At 39.4% G+C, this 18046-nt stretch overlaps 1 protein-coding gene across 2 annotated transcripts in view; it reads right to left on the bottom strand.

Moving 5' to 3' along the window:
- Positions 1 to 18046, bottom strand: part of USP9X (ubiquitin specific peptidase 9 X-linked) — a 104721-nt gene that overhangs the window by 32081 nt on the left and 54594 nt on the right. For both annotated transcript variants that reach the window (XM_068155095.1, XM_068155096.1), the window contains exons 18-26: positions 16290 to 16501; positions 14568 to 14808; positions 14204 to 14353; positions 13984 to 14104; positions 13394 to 13524; positions 12855 to 13133; positions 11230 to 11355; positions 7824 to 7949; positions 4473 to 4639 (exon numbers count right to left, since the gene is read on the bottom strand). In XM_068155095.1, coding sequence (XP_068011196.1) covers positions 4473 to 4639; positions 7824 to 7949; positions 11230 to 11355; positions 12855 to 13133; positions 13394 to 13524; positions 13984 to 14104; positions 14204 to 14353; positions 14568 to 14808; positions 16290 to 16501 — 1553 coding nt within the window. The remainder of the gene's footprint in view (positions 1 to 4472; positions 4640 to 7823; positions 7950 to 11229; positions 11356 to 12854; positions 13134 to 13393; positions 13525 to 13983; positions 14105 to 14203; positions 14354 to 14567; positions 14809 to 16289; positions 16502 to 18046) is intronic.

Here is an 18046-nt window from a genome sequence, read left to right as displayed (position 1 = left end):
CATCCCTGGCATACACCTAGGGACATTTCTCCAGAATGTTCTCTTGACTTCTAACAATTTGTGGTTCAGGAAGACTACCAAAAAGCACTATTTCATAGTCCTCACCAGACAATTCATGAAACCCCTCAAACTATTTCCAGACTACAGGTTTATACTGCTGAAATGTTATGCTCAAGAATTTCTTATACAAAGAAACACTGTTCTCTATTCTCCCTTAGCTACTTCTGATTTTAAAGGTCTCTCTGGAGCTCTCCTCCCACCATTTGTCTCTCCTCCAATACGAAGTGCCCCAAGCTATTCAGCTGTTCTTCAGATGGAAGTAATTTCAGAGCTTTGATCTTCCCTGTCACTCTTCTCTGATCGTTGCAAGTTCTACTACATTACTCCGAGTTGCAGAAGATTGTGGGGTGGAGAGGGTTTGTTCTATTCTTAATAATAACTGACATTTTATGGGATCTGATTGCTGATCTGATGATTTGATCAAATGTCTTACAGCAACACTTCAACTGCTTAGGACACACCACACAGAGAGGTGACAGTGCTATTTTCCCCAAACAAGAAACGCGACTAAGGAAATAGATACTTCACACTTATGTCTCCAAGTAATATTTGAACACAAGTAGTATATTTTTGTGAGGCTGTAACAATGTCAGAGCTCTTGAAGAACCATGAGAAGGGTGCAGCTTCCCAAATGCAAGCATATAGTGTCATGTTAGACACAGAAACAACAGTGTAGAGCTCAGTTGCATGATGAACTTGGACTCAAGCAGTGAAACAGCTGGAGACCAAATGACAACCAAAATGCCCTCCTACTGATAGCTCCAAGACAAAGACTTCTGGTTAGTTAACAGAAGTCAGTCTCAGAATTTTTACTTATATGGGCTATGTATGTGCAACCACCAAATACATAGCAGGCAAAAGTGGAACACTTTTGGGTTCTGGGATACTTCTTTTTCATCTATCTGCTGTCAACTAAGCCAGTCCTGCATTCAGAAGTCACTACTATAAATTAAATTACCATGGAGAGTTAAGAGCTGCTCTACTATTTAGACAACTCCCATTTTGTTTCTCAGTTTATAGGTAGCACAGCTACATTATGGTGAAACAGCAGAAGTTCCATATAGCTTCAACCTCTGAAAGGATCCAACAAAATCCACCAATCCACCTGATCTTTTCCAGAAAGTTTGTATTTGAGAGAGCTAAACCAGATCATCTTCCTTGGCTTTTATGGTGCACTGAAAACATCTACTCACATGCATATTTTTGCTCACAGTGTTCTCTAACTAAGGGTAGGAGATCAGAGAGCAATAGTTGAAAATGGAAGGCTATTCAGAATTCTCTGGTATGTTATAACTTTTATCTGCACTGCAAACTAATTTGTTTCCACATTCATTCAGAAAAGGATCTTTTCTTTTAGCTAGTTCAGCTTTATCATCTTCATTTTCCAAGCAGTCTTCCATTTCTGCTCATGTTTATGCTAGTCCAGCTATCATGTAATGACAAGCAATTCCATTCTAAGTGAGATTATCATCTACCCCAGAAGTTTTACAAGTATATGAGAGAGAACAGCTCAATGGTGAATTTCTTGTACAGACATTATCTGGTAGAGAAATAAAGCAGAGATAAGGAACTGGGCCCCTCAGTTTAAGAAGGACATTGAGACACTTGAACGTGTCCAGAGAAGGGCAACAAGGCTGGGGAGAGGCCTTGAGCACAGCCCTGTGAGGAGAGGCTGAGGGAGCTGGGATTGTTTAGCCTGGAGAAGAGGAGGCTCAGGGGTGACCTCATTGCCCTCTACAACTACCTGAAAGGTGGTTGTAGCCAGGAAGGGGTTGGTCTCTTCTCCCAGGCAACCAGCACCAGAACAAGGGGACACAGTCTCAAGCTGCGCCAGGGGAGGTTTAGACTCGAGGCGAGGAGGAAGTTCTTCACCGAGCGAGTCGTTCGTCATTGGAATGTGCTGCCCAGGGAGGTGGTGGAGTCACCATCCCTGGAGGTGTTCAAGAGGGGATTGGACGTGGCACTTGGTGCCATGGTCTAGTCAGGAGGTGTGTGTTGATAGGTTGGACTCTATGATCCTCGAGGTCTCTTCCAGCCTTAGTTATACTGTGATACTGTGATTCTATGAACTGAGCAATGGTCCAGCTGGGTAAGAGAAGCCCTTAGAAATTTTATCCCCCCTGACAAAAAAGAAATCCCAAACATCCCCCATCCATTAAATCTACTCTTATTTTTACAGGGCAAGAAGTTTACACACCTGGGGAATTAAGCCACTGCTGCTCAAACATACCAACAAAACATGTAGAAATAGAAGCCCAGCCCCAGCTTGGGGACACAGCTACTTTATTAGAGTATTTTAGGAAAAGTACAACACTCAACTGTTCACTAGGCATAACAACACAGTCAATAAAAATCCTATCAGCAAGAAGAGTAACCACTGGAAGAGACTAGAAAAACCATGACAAGTACTCCCACCTGTACATCAGGACTGCAGGTTTTCCTAAAAGACATTCCACCTCCATCACAAACTGTGTTAGATGGAACCTGAACAATGAAATTCAGAAACTGAACTGTTTAAGATTTGCAGATTTAGAAACTCCTGATATGAGCCAACAGTTCACTTCCTTAAAGGAAGAATGACCAGAACAGAAAAATCCTCACAAAAAGCACCGGCAGTTTGCAAAGACTGAAAGGGTGGCAAAATATTAATACCAAAGACTAACAGAAACAAACAAATGCTGGTGAACAGTTCCAGAAGTATCACTTAAAATCCAAATCCAATGCCAGAAAGTCAGATAACTACACTGACATTTATTGTAAGAAATATCACCTATTACTTCACACTTGTACAATTTAGATCATGTAAAACAGCCAGGTATCTGATAATCTTTGGACACATCAAAAATCCAAGTATGGGGCAGCACTGACACCTGCCCACGATACTAAACTGCACTGGGACTCTTAATCTGAGGAGTGGCTGACACACAGTTACTGTCAAAATAGTAACTTGGTATCAACTGTTGACAGTTTTAAAAATAAAATTCAAGATGTTTTACTCATCAGCCTTGAAAGCTACAGAAAATGAGAGACAGGTAGGGGTTTTTTAATGTGTAAAATGACAACATGTATTTGTCAACACATTTTGTTAAACTTAGCTCTAACTTAAGTGATAATAACAAGGTTCAGTGAAGCTGAAAATTCAACATCCTATCCTAGATCACGCTTTGGAAAATAATAAAGCCAGTGGGATTCTTGTAATCTGGGCTCTGAGCAGCCTGATCTAGTGTGAGGTGTCCCTGCCTATGACAGAGGGGTTGGAACTGGATGGTTTTTGAGGTCCCTTCCAACCATTGCAATTCTGTGATAATAATAATCTGTAATTTCAGCAGTGTTTGTGAATAGTTCACTGTAAAGAAATACTTTTGTTATGGTTAATATTCCTGAACATAGCTTGCTCTATCTGGAAGAGTAAAAAACCTAAAACATGGTGCTGAAATTATGATTCCATTCATAGGAGGTAATTAGGATCCATTTAAAGGTACTGAAAGGCTTAGACAACTTCACACATGTCTGATTTGGCATTTCTCAAAGGAAAAAAGTATTCATGGAACAACAGCAAAGACCTTACAAAGCTAGAAGTACATTTTTCAAAGCACTGGCAACTAAGTTTAATAACATACAAAAACTTTCCACCTGGATGGCTTCTTAAAAGACACACCTCAATAGTTCCATTGTAATTTCAGCAGGGCAAACAGTCACAAGAAAATGCACATATGCAGATGCTGGCTAAAGATATCTGTGAGATAGCAACAGATCCTTAAACTGTGGCAGGGCTGCAAGGCAATTGAACCACATTGCTCTTGGCAGCTCCTGCTGGTTTTCCCCATCTCTCAACAGTGCGAAGAGGTACCTTCAAAATCCTGTTCTTGCAACAGGTGACAGCTCCAGTTTGACAGCTCGACATAAAACATGAGTCACATGAAGAATCACAAGCATAGTGCTCTAATGCAAGAAACCCAAAAGACTGAATCTTAACTTCCCCCTCTCCTCAAACTTCTAGTACTGTGTCTTATCTTTACCTACCGGAAAAAGGATAGGAAATTTCTTCTGAACCTAAGTTACTTGACTATTCTAACTTCTGACAAACAAAATAGCTAGTATTTTTGAGTAAGCTGCTGCTAAAGCCATCAGTAGCTCATAATCAGGCATCCACCTGACTTCACAACATCCTTCTTGTGAGTACAAAGAAGATGGGCCTGATAGAGCTACCACTTTAGGATAGGTATCCAAATTGCAGATTTAAATTGCTCAACAAGAAACTAAGACAACTGCAGGACAAAAATGAAAACAAACAAACAAACAACCCTCAACCACTTAAATGAGAAGTCACTGCTCTGTACTGAGACTCTACACTGGTTCTGAAATTTAAAAGATATGATTAAAAAAAGACCCCCAACATCCCCAGCACTTACTTGCTGTGACAGTGCAGTAGCAAATCAATGATAAATGTCTGCCATGCCTTTTCTTTACTGAGTGCATCCAGTGCTGTTGGAATCAAAGCAAAACACAGGGTCATCACCTCCAATGCTTCACAGCAAACTTGTTCATCTTCCATGTCTGGTTCATTTCCTGCATTTGTCTGTAAAAACAAACAAAAGAGCACAAAGTGGGTATAGAGAAAAATCTTGAGAAATCCAACTGGCTCCAAGGTGTATACACTAAATACAAGCATGAACCACACATTTGTATACTAAGTGATTATCAGTGCCAAGCATTTTATGCACTCTGATCAGACCTGATTCCAAGAGCCACACAGGATGACCTCAGCCTCCACAATACTGTGCTTCATAAAGGAGGATTCCAAGCATGACCCTAAGCAGCCAGAAGTTAAACAGGGAAAGAGCTTGTAGACAAATGTTACATGAAGTTAGTACTGCTGGGATTTGTATTTGGGTTCTGTTTGTTTTACTTTAAATATGTTTTCCTTCACAACTCAAATCTTGAGAGTTTAAAACTTTGAAACCAGTTACTACTTAAAAAGAGACAGGCTATAGTGCTGTGCAACTCACCAAGAAGTCTAGTTTTACAAAACTGTGATACGCTCAACTTATTTGTCCAAAAGCTATCTTAATGCTGCTCAAATTTATTCATCAATTCACTCTTTTTCAGAAACAGGAAATGGGTGAATCGAATGTCAAACATAGTTGATGTGGTGAGGAGAAAAGGACAGTATTTTATTCTTGCAGTTAAGCATTTGTGCCAAATGAGTTAATCTGGGGACATTTTTCCAAAATAAATACTTCAAGAATAAAATCTCCTCCATCTAAACCAAAATTCATTAGCTTGAAGAAGTTCTGAAGAAACTGAAGGTATGCAGGTTTCAATCTTCATTCATTAGTAATCCCAGCTGTAGTTTAGCAGCATTAACTACAGGTATAAAGTATTTGTTTTATAAATAGAAAAGTATAAAGATTGAATAGGCAGAAAGAAGGCATCACAATGCATAGAAGATAACTAATTGCAAACAGCAACAAAAGAGGACAAAGTATGTCTCATTCTGGCAACAAACACTATTTTGTCTCTGCACAACAGCTAAAAACCAGAGACAGTCACTACCACTGCAGTGGAAGGATGTGACAATTCTGACATCTCAAGATACAAAAGCAAAGTAGAAAGCTTCTCAACAAGCTTTTCAACAAGTTCAGGACTGCACCTGCTCTGCACTGAAGCCCTGTTCTGAAAACAAAATTATTTCTGCATGGGTGCAGGAAGCCAGTAGAAAGGTAAAATGCATTTTATACTTGATGAAGTACAAACAGCATACTTGCACTATTTCACATATGTGTCCTCTCTGATGTACCTGCTTACTGCAGTGGAGGTTGGACTAGATGACCTTTAGAGGTCCTTTCCAAACGAAACCATTCAATGGTAATGTAGCAGTAGGGACTTGACACCATGGAAAGTTGCAGAGTTTTCTTCAACTACAGAGAGTACTCCTGTATGAGATTTTTCTGAGGCAGAAAAGACTCCATAGAAGTTATGCTCTCAAAATTATTTCTCATTAAAGTTCAACCGAGCTTAACTTCAGCAGTTCAGTTCAGAGCCTTCTCAAAGTGATCACAGCGAGGCGAGTATTCTGAAATGCCTCTTCAAAACGCATTTACCATAGTTGCTTTGATGTTTTCAGATTCCTGATTCCACAAAAATCCCAGATTCCCAGATTGTATTGAGTTGGAAAAGGCCCTCAAATCATCTTGTCCAAGCCCCCTGCAGTGAGCAGGGATACCTCCAACTATATCAGGCTGCCCTGGGCCACCTTAAGTTTGATCTTGAATGTCTCCAAGGACAGGGCTTCAAACACATTCCTGGGCAACCTGTTCCAGTATCAGGCTGCTTTAACTCTTAAATTAGTATTTAATGATAAATATTTAACCCCCAGACTTTGCCAAATATTCCTGCTATCTATGATTTAAAAGCCCAAGGTTCAGTGGTCAACTTAGAAAACAGAAAGCTCTCTTTCTTTACTTTCTCCTCTAAGCCAGTGTTTGCAAGTCACCACTAAGGTCTGTCTTTATGAAACTACCACACAAGTTACTTCCACATTAGGAAAATAGCATTTCTTGTATTATATCCCTCTATTTGTGCATTACTTTCCTCTCTTGTAATGTTATTTTAACTAACTGTATTTTATTCCCCCTTATTACTTCTGTAAGTTTTTCCCCCTTTTCGTTTCCAATTTTCCACTTCAAATTTTACTTCCTTTCACCTAGCATACACCAAATGCATCTGCTATCTACTACAAATATCTTTACAAGTGACAGTAATTTAAAGGGGAAAAACAATAATTAACAAAAAACCTTACCATGTTCTATACGCAAGTTTGTGACCTCAAAAAAACCCTGACACAAAAACAGACCAAAAACCTCTAACTTATTTCATGAAGTCCTTCTCACAGTAACAGAAACAGATGCCATTATACCACTACACAAGCCCATCAGAAAGGTGTTGCATTTTGCTGAAGTAAATTTTCTTCCTCTAATTGATCATTTAAGCACAACAGCTAATACACAGCAAGAATAAAACCTCTCAATATATTCCTCTCCCTTTTGCTCTCAGGCACAAATTAATGAGTACTAAACTTGATTTTGTAAGATGAACAAGAGAATATCTTAGACAACACAAAAAATTTTGGCAAACCACTGTTGAAATACAGATTACTACTCCCTGCAACTGTAAGAAGTCTTTGTTAAACACAAGTTGTGCAATCATATACTAATGCACAACTCCAAATTATTTGCATAAGTCACAGGTGAAACCTTGAAAACCTTCTGCCTATCAATGTAAAAGGAAAAAAAGCCATACTGGATTAGCAATCATTTTGTTTTATCAGTGCTTCAGCTCTAATTTTGGATCAATAGCTCTTGCTTATCATTCCAGACTGAATAAATGCTTTAAGTCAACTGCTGTAGAACAGACCTTTAAAAAGTCTGAAGACTAGAAAAACTAGCATAGCAAGAAATGCTCATTCATTATTCAGAAAAGGAATCTAACTGGGATGAAGGCATGTTACAGCAGCTTACACAGCTGGTGCACTTTTGAACCGAAATCAGATTCAGTTACAATCAAATAGTTACTGAGAAAAGGAATCTAGAATAGAAAATTAAACTGTGGTATGACAACTGACATATACAAGAGCCCAAAATACATCATCATCAAGATACCTATCTAAAAGGTGATAATTTTATAAGCCTGACCTGGTTCAGTCTTCCTTTTATAAACAAAGGAACAAGTACATAGAAAATAAGTTTCTTAGGAATCCTTACCTTTTCATAGATTTTACTGATTTCCTCATTTGAGCTGAAAACCAGCTGAACTGACCCACAACCTGATGCCCAAACGATTTTTTGTACTGCCCTAATAACGCAGATATCAGGGATGTACTTCGAAGCCTGAAAAAGAGAGAAACAAACCAAAGCGATGTTAAAATGACATAGAAAACAACACTACCATGGGTGCTACATTTTCACAAATGCATTTTATAGAAAGATTAAAAAAACCCTGTTTGATTCTGAGTATGCTTTACAAGAAACTACCAACTCTAATGCTAAAACATTCCTATTTCAGAAAAGACTCAAGAAACAACCAAGCCTGGATCTGGAAGTCAGCTAGCCTCTTTGCAAGAAACCGGTTAAGGTTTTGTCCTCACCATGGTACTTACTGTGCTAGCTGATAGCTAGCCAAACTAATGCTTATGATGTGATCTATACGTAAAGGGATTGCTCTATATTCAAGTTAAATAGGGTTTTAAAAACACAGACCATGTGTTTCTAAAACATCACCATCACTCCTCAGCATTTTGGGCATGGTCTGAGTTATCATCCAATAGTTTCAACTGATAGAAGTACATTACAAAACATACTACAACTGCCACTATTCATAGTTAGCATCAACTTTCAAAACAACCTCGAAATTATTTGGAGTCTACTTTCAAAGTAGAACTGTCCAAAAACTAGCTAGTCTTTAAAACAAGACAGTTGTCAAAAATTTCAATGTAAATTTCCTAATGCTGATGGCACCAAGCTGTGTGGTGCAGCAGGCACGCTGGAGGGAAGGGAGGCCATCCAGAGGGACCTTGACAGGCTGGAGAGGTGGGCACAAGCCAACCTCATGAGGTTCAACAGGACCAAGTGCAGGGTCCTGCATCTGGGTCGAGGCAATCCCAGGCACAAATCCAGGCTGGTCAGGGACTGGCTGGAAAGCAGCCCTGAGGAGAGAGACTTGGGGGTGCTGGTGGACAAAAAGCTCAACATGAGCTCTCAATGTGCACTTGCAGCCCAGAAAGCCAATCAGATCCTGGGCTGCATCAGGAGAAGTGTGATCCTCCCCCTCTACTCAGCTCTGGTGAGACCCCACCTGGAGTACTGTGTCCAGTTCTGGAGCCCCTATTACAAGAGGGATGTGGAGGTGCTGGAACGTGTCCAGAGAAGGGCCACGAGGATGAGCAGAGGGCTGGAGCACCTCTCCTATGAGGACAGACTGAAGGAGTTGGGGCTGTTCAGTCTGCAGAAGAGAAGGCTCCGAGGTGACCTCATTGTGGCCTTCCAGTATCTGAAGGGGGCCTACAGGAAGGCTGGGGAGGGACGTCTCAGGATCTCAGGTAGTGATAGGACTAGGGGGAATGGAATGAAGCTGGAGGTGGGGAGATCAGGCTGGAGGTGAGGAGGAGGTTCTTCACCCTGAGTGGTGAAACCCTGGAATGGGTTGTCCAGGGAGGTGGTTCAGGCCCCATCCCTGGGGGTGTTTAAGCCCAGGCTGGATGAGGCTCTGGGCAGCCTGATCTAGTGTGGGGTGCCCCTGCCCATAGCAGGGGGGTTGGAACTAGATGATCCTTGTGGTCCCTTCCAACCCTGACTGATACTGTGATACTATGATAATGCTCAGACTTAAAAACCAAAGGAGACACTCAGAAGCTTATCCGGTAAGTTACCTACATCAGGAAACCTGAAAAATGTGGACTCTTGATACTCCTAGGGACATTAACATGCTACAAGAATAGGTATTTACATTGTCCGCAAGCAGAGCAACCTTAAAGTAACAGCATCACAAGAAAAATTGCTGGCACAGAAAAAGAGTATTAAAACAATCACCATCTTATTGCAGTTTTACATTCCTGAACTACCAACATTTGTTAAAAAGGTGAAAGATTTTTATCAAGTCTCCTGTCTGTTCTATGGAAACCACGCCAGACTATTTTTTTTCAGCAAGTTGTGAGGTCAGCTGGAAAGAGTCAAAACAAACCCACAATGGCAAACAAACAACAACCCCTCCACCCCCCCCCCCCAACAAAGGCAAAGCCAATTTAAAAAAGCAAGTTATGCTACATATGAAATTGTGATCAGCAGTTTTCATAATTTCAGCAATCTGTTAGCCCCACTTTAACAGCAGTATTGTTAAAGAAATTCAGATGTTATTTCCTTCAATGTGAAAGCCTGGTGAAAGAAGAGATATCTATTTATTTATTTATTTAGTTATTAGAAGGACAAAGGCACAATTGAAAACCTTTCCTTGTATGTCACCTCAAAAGGCATTTTCCCTGTGAAAGGAATTTAGTTAAATCAGAGTTCAGCTGGTTGATATTAGACATACTATCACCTACTGAACGTGATACCACCACTAATGGAAGGCAGGAAATTCAGTCTTGCAGCCTCTGTGCTTTCTTTAGACACTGCTCTTAGTTCAGAAGTAGTAGTTTACTTTACAGCTATGTGTTTTCAAGACTACTTTCAAGACTAGTAAGATTACTTTTATTCAGATAGGTCAGAAATGCTTTGAAGATAGCTCTGCAGATACTTTACATAGTATAGAACAATAATATCCACTGCTTGCATGCTGGAAACTGAGGGATCCCAATTCACCATGGAAGAGGAAGTCGCAGGAGTTCTGATTTTAGCTTCTGCTGAATTCAGCAGAATTCACTAATGTGGTTCACTGACAGAACTCCATTTCAAATACAAATGGACTTTGGCCATATCATACAGTGCCACAGAGAGAAGTTATTATAGTGCAAAGCACACAGAGCTCCACAATCCCAATTTTTCACTTGTATCATTAATGCATTTTCCATACATGAAGATACAATGATAATGATTTGAGACTTTTCTCTTTCAGAATTTAGAAATCACACTCAACATTCAAAAACTCCCTCTCTTTTTTTGTGTTTCTTGTCTAGCAAGAGAATGTTACTCAGAAACCAAAACATAAAACACTGACAAAGGAAGAAAACATCACAAAAATGTTTCAAAATACCCATTAACTTCTTTTAATACATTACATCAATTTTATAGACTCCTGATCCGAGTGTAGTAATACTCACAATCCATTAAAGGGCTTGTACAGAACCTGTCTAGCTCACTATGCTATCAGACACTGAATTGCCTAATTATATATGGAAACAATTCATTCAATATGTTTAATTAACAGCTGATGAACCATATGCATATTGCCTAAAATGTTTCATGAGAAAAGACAGGAACAGGCCACCCAGGGAGGTGGTTGAACCACCATCCTTGGAGGTGTTTAAATGTGGTGCTAAGGGATGTGGTTTGGCACCAGACTTGGTAGAAATAGATAAGGGTTGGACTTGGTTTCAAAGGTCTTTTCCAACCAATTCTATGATTCTATTCTATACTACAGGAAAAAAAAAAGTGACACAGAAAGGAATTCACTAACCTCGTCAGATATTTGCTGTGCAAGACGTATTGCTACATTTCTTAGCATGCATTCTGAAGTTGGATTAGGAATGTTTTGTAGGGCATTTTGTAGCACCACTGCCTGGTCATGTGTAGCCTGGTTTATCTGGAAGAAAGTATTATACTTATTTTTAGGTAGAATAAAGAAAGTAAGAAGATAGAAAAAAAATCTAAAGCTACTTGGAAAGGTTTGGTACAAGTAGGCAAGATCTTGGAAGAAAAACTACTTACAGAAACTGCAAACACCAAGAAAAATAAGACTCCTCATTTTCAAATAGATACCATCACATCTTAAGACAATGTATGTGACTGACCACACGCAGGAGAGGCATTTGCTCAAAGCTATTAAAGGTTTGGGGGTTTCTTCATTGAAATATTATTTCAAGTTAACAGAATGTTTAGAATTACAGTTCTCCTCCCCTTTCAGTTGATGTAGGAAAGAAAGGTTTGCTACAACAATGGGTCTCTCTCTGTATTAGCTAATAGTGTCCAGAAGAACATAGTTGCAGTGTTCATTACATTTATATACATTTTGAGCTCAAGTGAAAGCACTACCAAAGAATTCTGTTTTGAATTATCCTTCCTGTTGAAAAGGAATGAATGAATCTGGTGTCTTCCAACAGATGCAGCTGACTACAGTAGATACTTGTTTTTCACATTAAGGTTAAGGGAAATATACTTTTCTGTTTCAGAGAAGGATCTTGTTAAACATCCTGGAATAAAGTGCTCTGAAGAGGAGCCTTCTATGTATTCTTGAGTAAAGGTTATAGCTCAAGCAACTATTTGGGATTGAATGTCACCCAAAAAAACCCACAAAAACAAACAAACAAAAAGGCTGGAATACCTACAACATGCCCAAGAAGTACAGCAGCAAATTTTAGGGTTTGGGCCCAATGCTGTACACCTACTGTACGAGGCCAGAAATAAAAGTCTTGACCCACAAGCTGTTTGTCCAAATGTACAAAAACTAACTAGCAATACTCATGTACATAAAATCTACTACTATGGACATGTGAGATCACAGTTCAGAACAGCTGTACTACACTTCCTAACTCTGAGAAATCTTGGGGTAGGACACCTTTCAACTATCAACACTTAACGTTGCAATATAGCTAGATGTTCTCTGCAAGAATGTTTCCATGAGCAACGGACAGAATAGGAACCTGGTAAACTAAGAACTTTTTACTTGTAGGAAAAGAGTTGGCACGGCTCAGCATAGATTCTGTTGCTTTATACTCTAACCATAAACAGGAGATAAGAAATTCAGAAGAATATCCTTCAGTAGACTCAACACCTCAAAAGAATCCAAATTTGAATTCAGAGGATAGATATACTTGAAAATGGAAAGTTACCTGTACTGACAACCATGCAAAGCATTAAAAATCACAGACAGAGCAAGTGGACCTCACACCTAACTTTTCTATAGTCAGAAAGAAACTGTGTCTTGTATTTAGGAAGTGATCACTTTTTTACAGTTGTCAGACAACACTATCTGAAGTTATCTTGACATGTAACTCACTCAAAGGGACTACCAAAGGAGTAGAAGATAGGCACTGCAGAAAACATAAAAACACTGCTATCTGCAGCAAGGAAGATTTGTATTACCGGTGAAATGGTACTTGTGCCTTCCACAACTGGCTGACAAGCTTCTGCCACAGCTCGAACATGGCCATATCCAATTGCTGTTAGCAATAATTTGGCTATTTTTAGAGCATTAAGGTAGGCACCCCTTCGAGTCTCCATATCTGCATTTGGCAGGAAGTTATTTCTAGTCAGCATGCTCAACACAAGAGGCAAACCACCACTTTTTAAGAAGTTGTATTGAAAGTCACTGGCATCTTCTCCCAGAGGGGCACTGGCAGGCATTAACAAGGCATAAACTACCTGCAAAACAAAATGAAGAGTTAACTAACAGAAATACACTGGCCTGAATACAGATGATTGAACTCCAGACTACACTGGAATGCTGCTTACGCAATGCTTTGACAGCATTGGCCGTGTATCAGTTTATTCCAGTAAATTGTTAAGTACTTTCAATTGTTAATTTCAAACCAGAATTCGACCTTAGGCTTCCATAATGTTACAGAAAAGACTGCCAAAGGAAGAGTTGGAGATTTTTAAAGAACAGGCAAAGCTTTACAAACCTCTGTTAGATACAGCACTTGTGAGGCAGAAGGACCAAAGAACAGAGAATCGAGAGATGGACTAAGGCTGCTTTCCCCGAGTTTTGCATGATCTAAACAAATAGCTCTTAATTTCTCAACCGTAGTGTTATCTGAAATAAAAACACAACTTATAAACATTCTGTAACAGAACTGCTCCAGAACAAGCCAGTAGTAGCTATAAGTTTGAGGGGGAAAAAAAAATTTAAAAATTAAGAGACATTGCAAAAATTGACAGACAAGAACAGGCTATGACGTGTTCTGCAATGATTCTTTCTGTCAGTACAGAAGTGCTCCTGTGGCATAAACCCACTTCAAAATACAATGCTTATCCCATTTCCACAGCACATAACTGCACTGTGGCACTTAACCCCAGCACCAAATGCCAAGTGCACAATTATACAACAGCAAGAGATAACTATGTGGAATACATTTACAATTCTCATTAAGGCAGCAGTCATGAATTATCGTATTGATAAATTACTACAAAGTGGAAAACGCTTCCCTAACTTCAGCTGAGAAATTATGACACAGGGTATTACAAGATACATCAGGATAAAATTAAGTTTTACCTGGTGGCATGAGCTTCATAAGAACACGTGCTCCGTCTCTAAGAGGTGGCATATTTAGGCTACTGCCCAAGTCTGCAACTTGCCAAAGAAAGGAGATGTATCGAGGATGCAGTGACATGATCTTAAAATAAGCAAATAACCCCCCCACACCAAATAATTAGTTAAATATGAAGTACAGGGAAAAAATGGGTTTAAACTGTTCAATTCAGAATATGCTTACCACTCCAGGCAAACAGCTTTCAACTTCTGGATTTGGCCCATCACTGTAATGATTGCCATGGTTGCCTGGAGAACCAGTTGAAGAATCAGAAGAACTATCTGGACTTGAGGGCATATTAGAATTTATCTGTGTAAGTTTAGCCGTAATTAGCTGAAAAACACAATCATAGTATTAATAGGATGTACAAAAGTGAAGGTTTCTTTACTAAGTAAGAATCTGATAAAACACTAATGGCGTAACACAAGGAGGAGGAATGGAACCATTTCCTAAGAACAGGCGATCCCATGCACGGTGTTTCTCAAGCACTTACAAAAAGGGAAGCAACATCTGAATTGACACAATCGACTCACAACGCAACACTTACCGTTTTATCTTTGAGATTCAACTGCCCAATTAACTTTCTGTCATCTGCAGGGTCCACCAGCTCACCGCCAATGAACAGCTCTACTTTTGTGTGCGCGCTATTGGCTTTAATACGATTGAGAATACAGCGCCGTACTTGGCCAATCGTGTCGTTTGTGTGTGACCAAATATCCAGGTCCTCCACCTGCCGACCTTGGTTGGGAAAACGAACTACCAGTGTGATATGTTTACCACGGAAAGCTCTGAAAAATACAGCAGATAAGGTTATTTTGGCCTCATGAATTAACTTCTTCCTGTTGTACTTTGTGCTGCAGATATTTCAACATCAAATCTTTACATCAGGCGATATGCTCCAGCACAAGGACTTGTGAAAGCCCCAGCAACTGCGCAAATGTAACATACACGGAAACTCCAGGAAGCTACACTCAGCACAAGTTCATTAAATGTGTGGTCAGCTTCACAGTCAGGTTAGGAACATGACAGAACTTTAAAGTTTTGTATGAAGTTCTAAATCTTTCCTCTGGCTCCTAGATTCCTGATCAAAATGTGAACACAAAGCTCACTCAGACTGGGAACTGTATTTTCCTCTTCCAGCAAGCCAACTCAGTTTTAAACACACCAAGATCAGAAAAAGCCATCAGATAAGCAAGTCTCACTATGCTGTCAAAAGCTGTTACAAGTTTTCCATTTGAACTCCATTTCTAAAAATCAGAATTCTTTAAAAGCACCTCACATTAAAGAAGTCAAAAAATGGAGAAATATTTTCACACTAGCAGTGATCACATTTTGCACAATGACAGTGAACTCCTTAGGAATGATGTGCCCAGATAAGCCCAAACTAATCCCATGCAACAAAAGGCAAAAAATCCTCATAAAGGCTCCCTGCTAATAAGACCTGTGGAAAAAGTTAGTCTAATCAAATAAGCAGCCCAGATAAAAAACAGGCACCCAAAATAAACAGGAGAGCTTAGTTAGGACTAATAAATCAATGTATACAATAAAAATGCTGAAGAGCGCTGCAAATTACTCACACAATATGAGAAATGGAAATCTCTTAGATTTCCTTGACAAAAAAAGGCATTTAAAATGAGGGGATAATAACCCCCCCCCGCGCATCTAAAACTATGTGATGCATCATAAAGCCACAGCAATCTCAGTGTATTTTGGAGACTTTCTTCCCACAGAAAGCAGCTACCAACACTGGAACATTTAAACAATCACACCTGGCTTGCCTTCCTCTCTCAAGAAATAAAAGTATTATATTGTGTAGATGCTTTCACAAACATTAGATGTGTTTGTTTCCTTTTAATTTGTACCAATGAGCAGAGTTAAAGGAGCCAGCTCTGTAAACAACTCTGAGAGATGAAGATATACACTAACATGTTTTTGTATGACAAAACTATGAAAACAAAGCTTTAGTCATGCTAACTTAAAGAATAATTATCTGAAAACCAAAACTACATCCAAAATATCTGAGCCACAAGGTACACAGGGCTACTTATAGAAGAAACCACCAGAAACAGGTTTATTCTCAGGTTTTTCTCTCCCCTTTACATATGCCTGTATTTCCCTGGGTTTTCAATTATTTTTCCCCCCTCTAGATCAGGCTTTCAGGTATTAGCAAATAAATTGGACATTTCCCTGAAAAGAAACCCTTCAGTATGAAAATGAAAGATACTAGTTAATGGAAATCAAAGTCATAATAGCCCATTTTCACACGTACCTTGACATAGGTAGAATAGTTCTCTCTTCGTGGTAGTCACTGTCACATTCATTTATATACTCTCTTAAAACAGTCAATACTCTCACCATCCGTATTGCTTCTTGTCTTGCACAGTTGATACTGTCTTTGTCTCCATCCAACACACACAATGTATCATAGGAGGCTTTTAGACGATCAAAACAGGACTGAATGAAGTCTTCATGAATCACTACCTAATGACATTTAAAAATTGATACAGTTACAAGAAATGGGTTTTTTTGTTGGTTTTGTTTGGTTTGGTTTTTTAATAGGATAATCCAATAGTAAAAGTGAAAAATAAAGCTCCAAAACAAACCCAGGGAAGTTACTGTACAAAGTTGGTTTACTTTGTTTTAGAACAAAATCCCTACACAGCAGTAACTCACTGCACACTTCAAAAAATGTTAGATGTCATCAGTAGCTGCAACTGTACAGTGCAAATTTCCACTTACAGAGAAAAAATGTTTGCACAGAGAACACTAAATTGGACTTTCTCTTACTCACTTCCTCATACTACGTTAAAGAATCTCTAGCTGATAACACTGTAAACTTACTTAACCATAGTGACCACAGAACATTTGAAGACCAGCAGAACAACTATCCCTTCCCACTCCACAGTCACACAACTCAGAGATACACTCTGTTCCTGCATAAACTCAGAAATGGATTCTGAGTGAAATTCAGTACAGTAGCAGCTGTAGCAAATTTCTTCCTTCTGCCCAATATCTAAACATCTCCTTGCTCCTAGTCTACAATGACATATAATCCACAGCACCACTGTGAAGAGTTTGCAGTGTCTCCAGGTAGGGGCCTGTAACAGAAAACCACAGTCCAGTAGCTACTTCTCTTAGAGGCAGCTCAGGAGCAGATGAATTAGAAGCACCAAAAGAAAATATTTGTGTGCATGTTAAGTAATTCCAACACTTCCTGCAAGTGCCAAATCCAAACGTGCAGATTAAGAGATCTATTGCATGCTTAGTAAGACCAGACCTATAGCACCAGACCTGTAGCAGGAAAGAGGCATACAGCCCATCTTCCACTACAGTAAGGCACAGCTGAATGGCTGGAAATGCACCACCTAGAGCAGCTGTGCTGTATCTAGCAGACTGGCAGCTCTGAAGACTGTAAAAGTGGTTTTGAGTACAAGTATGAAAATTGGACAAATAGGACTAGCAAGCTACCAATTGGAGATTGGAGGATAGTATTCCCCCACCCCAAATGTGTGAAATACCAAGTTCACTTCCCCTGACCTTTCAGAAACTCTTCTCTGTCCACTAAAATACACCTCCCAGCAAGTATTTATGTAGGGAGATAACATCTGATTTACCAGGGCCCAGCTTTACTGTTATATGAAAACTCTGTGACCCTTTGCAAGGGACATGACATAAAAAAAGACTATATTAGCTTGTGAAAACACTTCAGCAACAGCTGGAATTGCAACCAAAGGCTTACCAAAGCATATATGGAAGTATTTTCTCAGTATAAAGAGTAAACCAAGAAGTTCCAACTTAATTATGAAAAATATCAAACAGTTCAGCCCACAACTATCAAAAATAACTCTCACTTAGGCATCTGATCAGAACCTGGTGGCTGGAGTCAGAAGTATACTGTCCCAAAACAGGAAAATCATTCTCTGATTTCAAAGATTTCAAGTAGCAAAGTATCAGCAATCTGGATTTCATCCCTGTTTCTCCATCATCTTACAGTCCAGTTTTCTTGTTACTTTTGTTACTTTTTTT

This window comes from Melanerpes formicivorus, unplaced genomic scaffold (genome assembly GCF_026170545.1).
Source record: "Melanerpes formicivorus ecotype bairdi unplaced genomic scaffold, bMelFor1.0.p_v2 SCAF_30, whole genome shotgun sequence".
Taxonomy (NCBI): Eukaryota; Metazoa; Chordata; class Aves; order Piciformes; family Picidae; genus Melanerpes; species Melanerpes formicivorus.
This window is presented reverse-complemented; position numbering and strand designations above follow the sequence as displayed.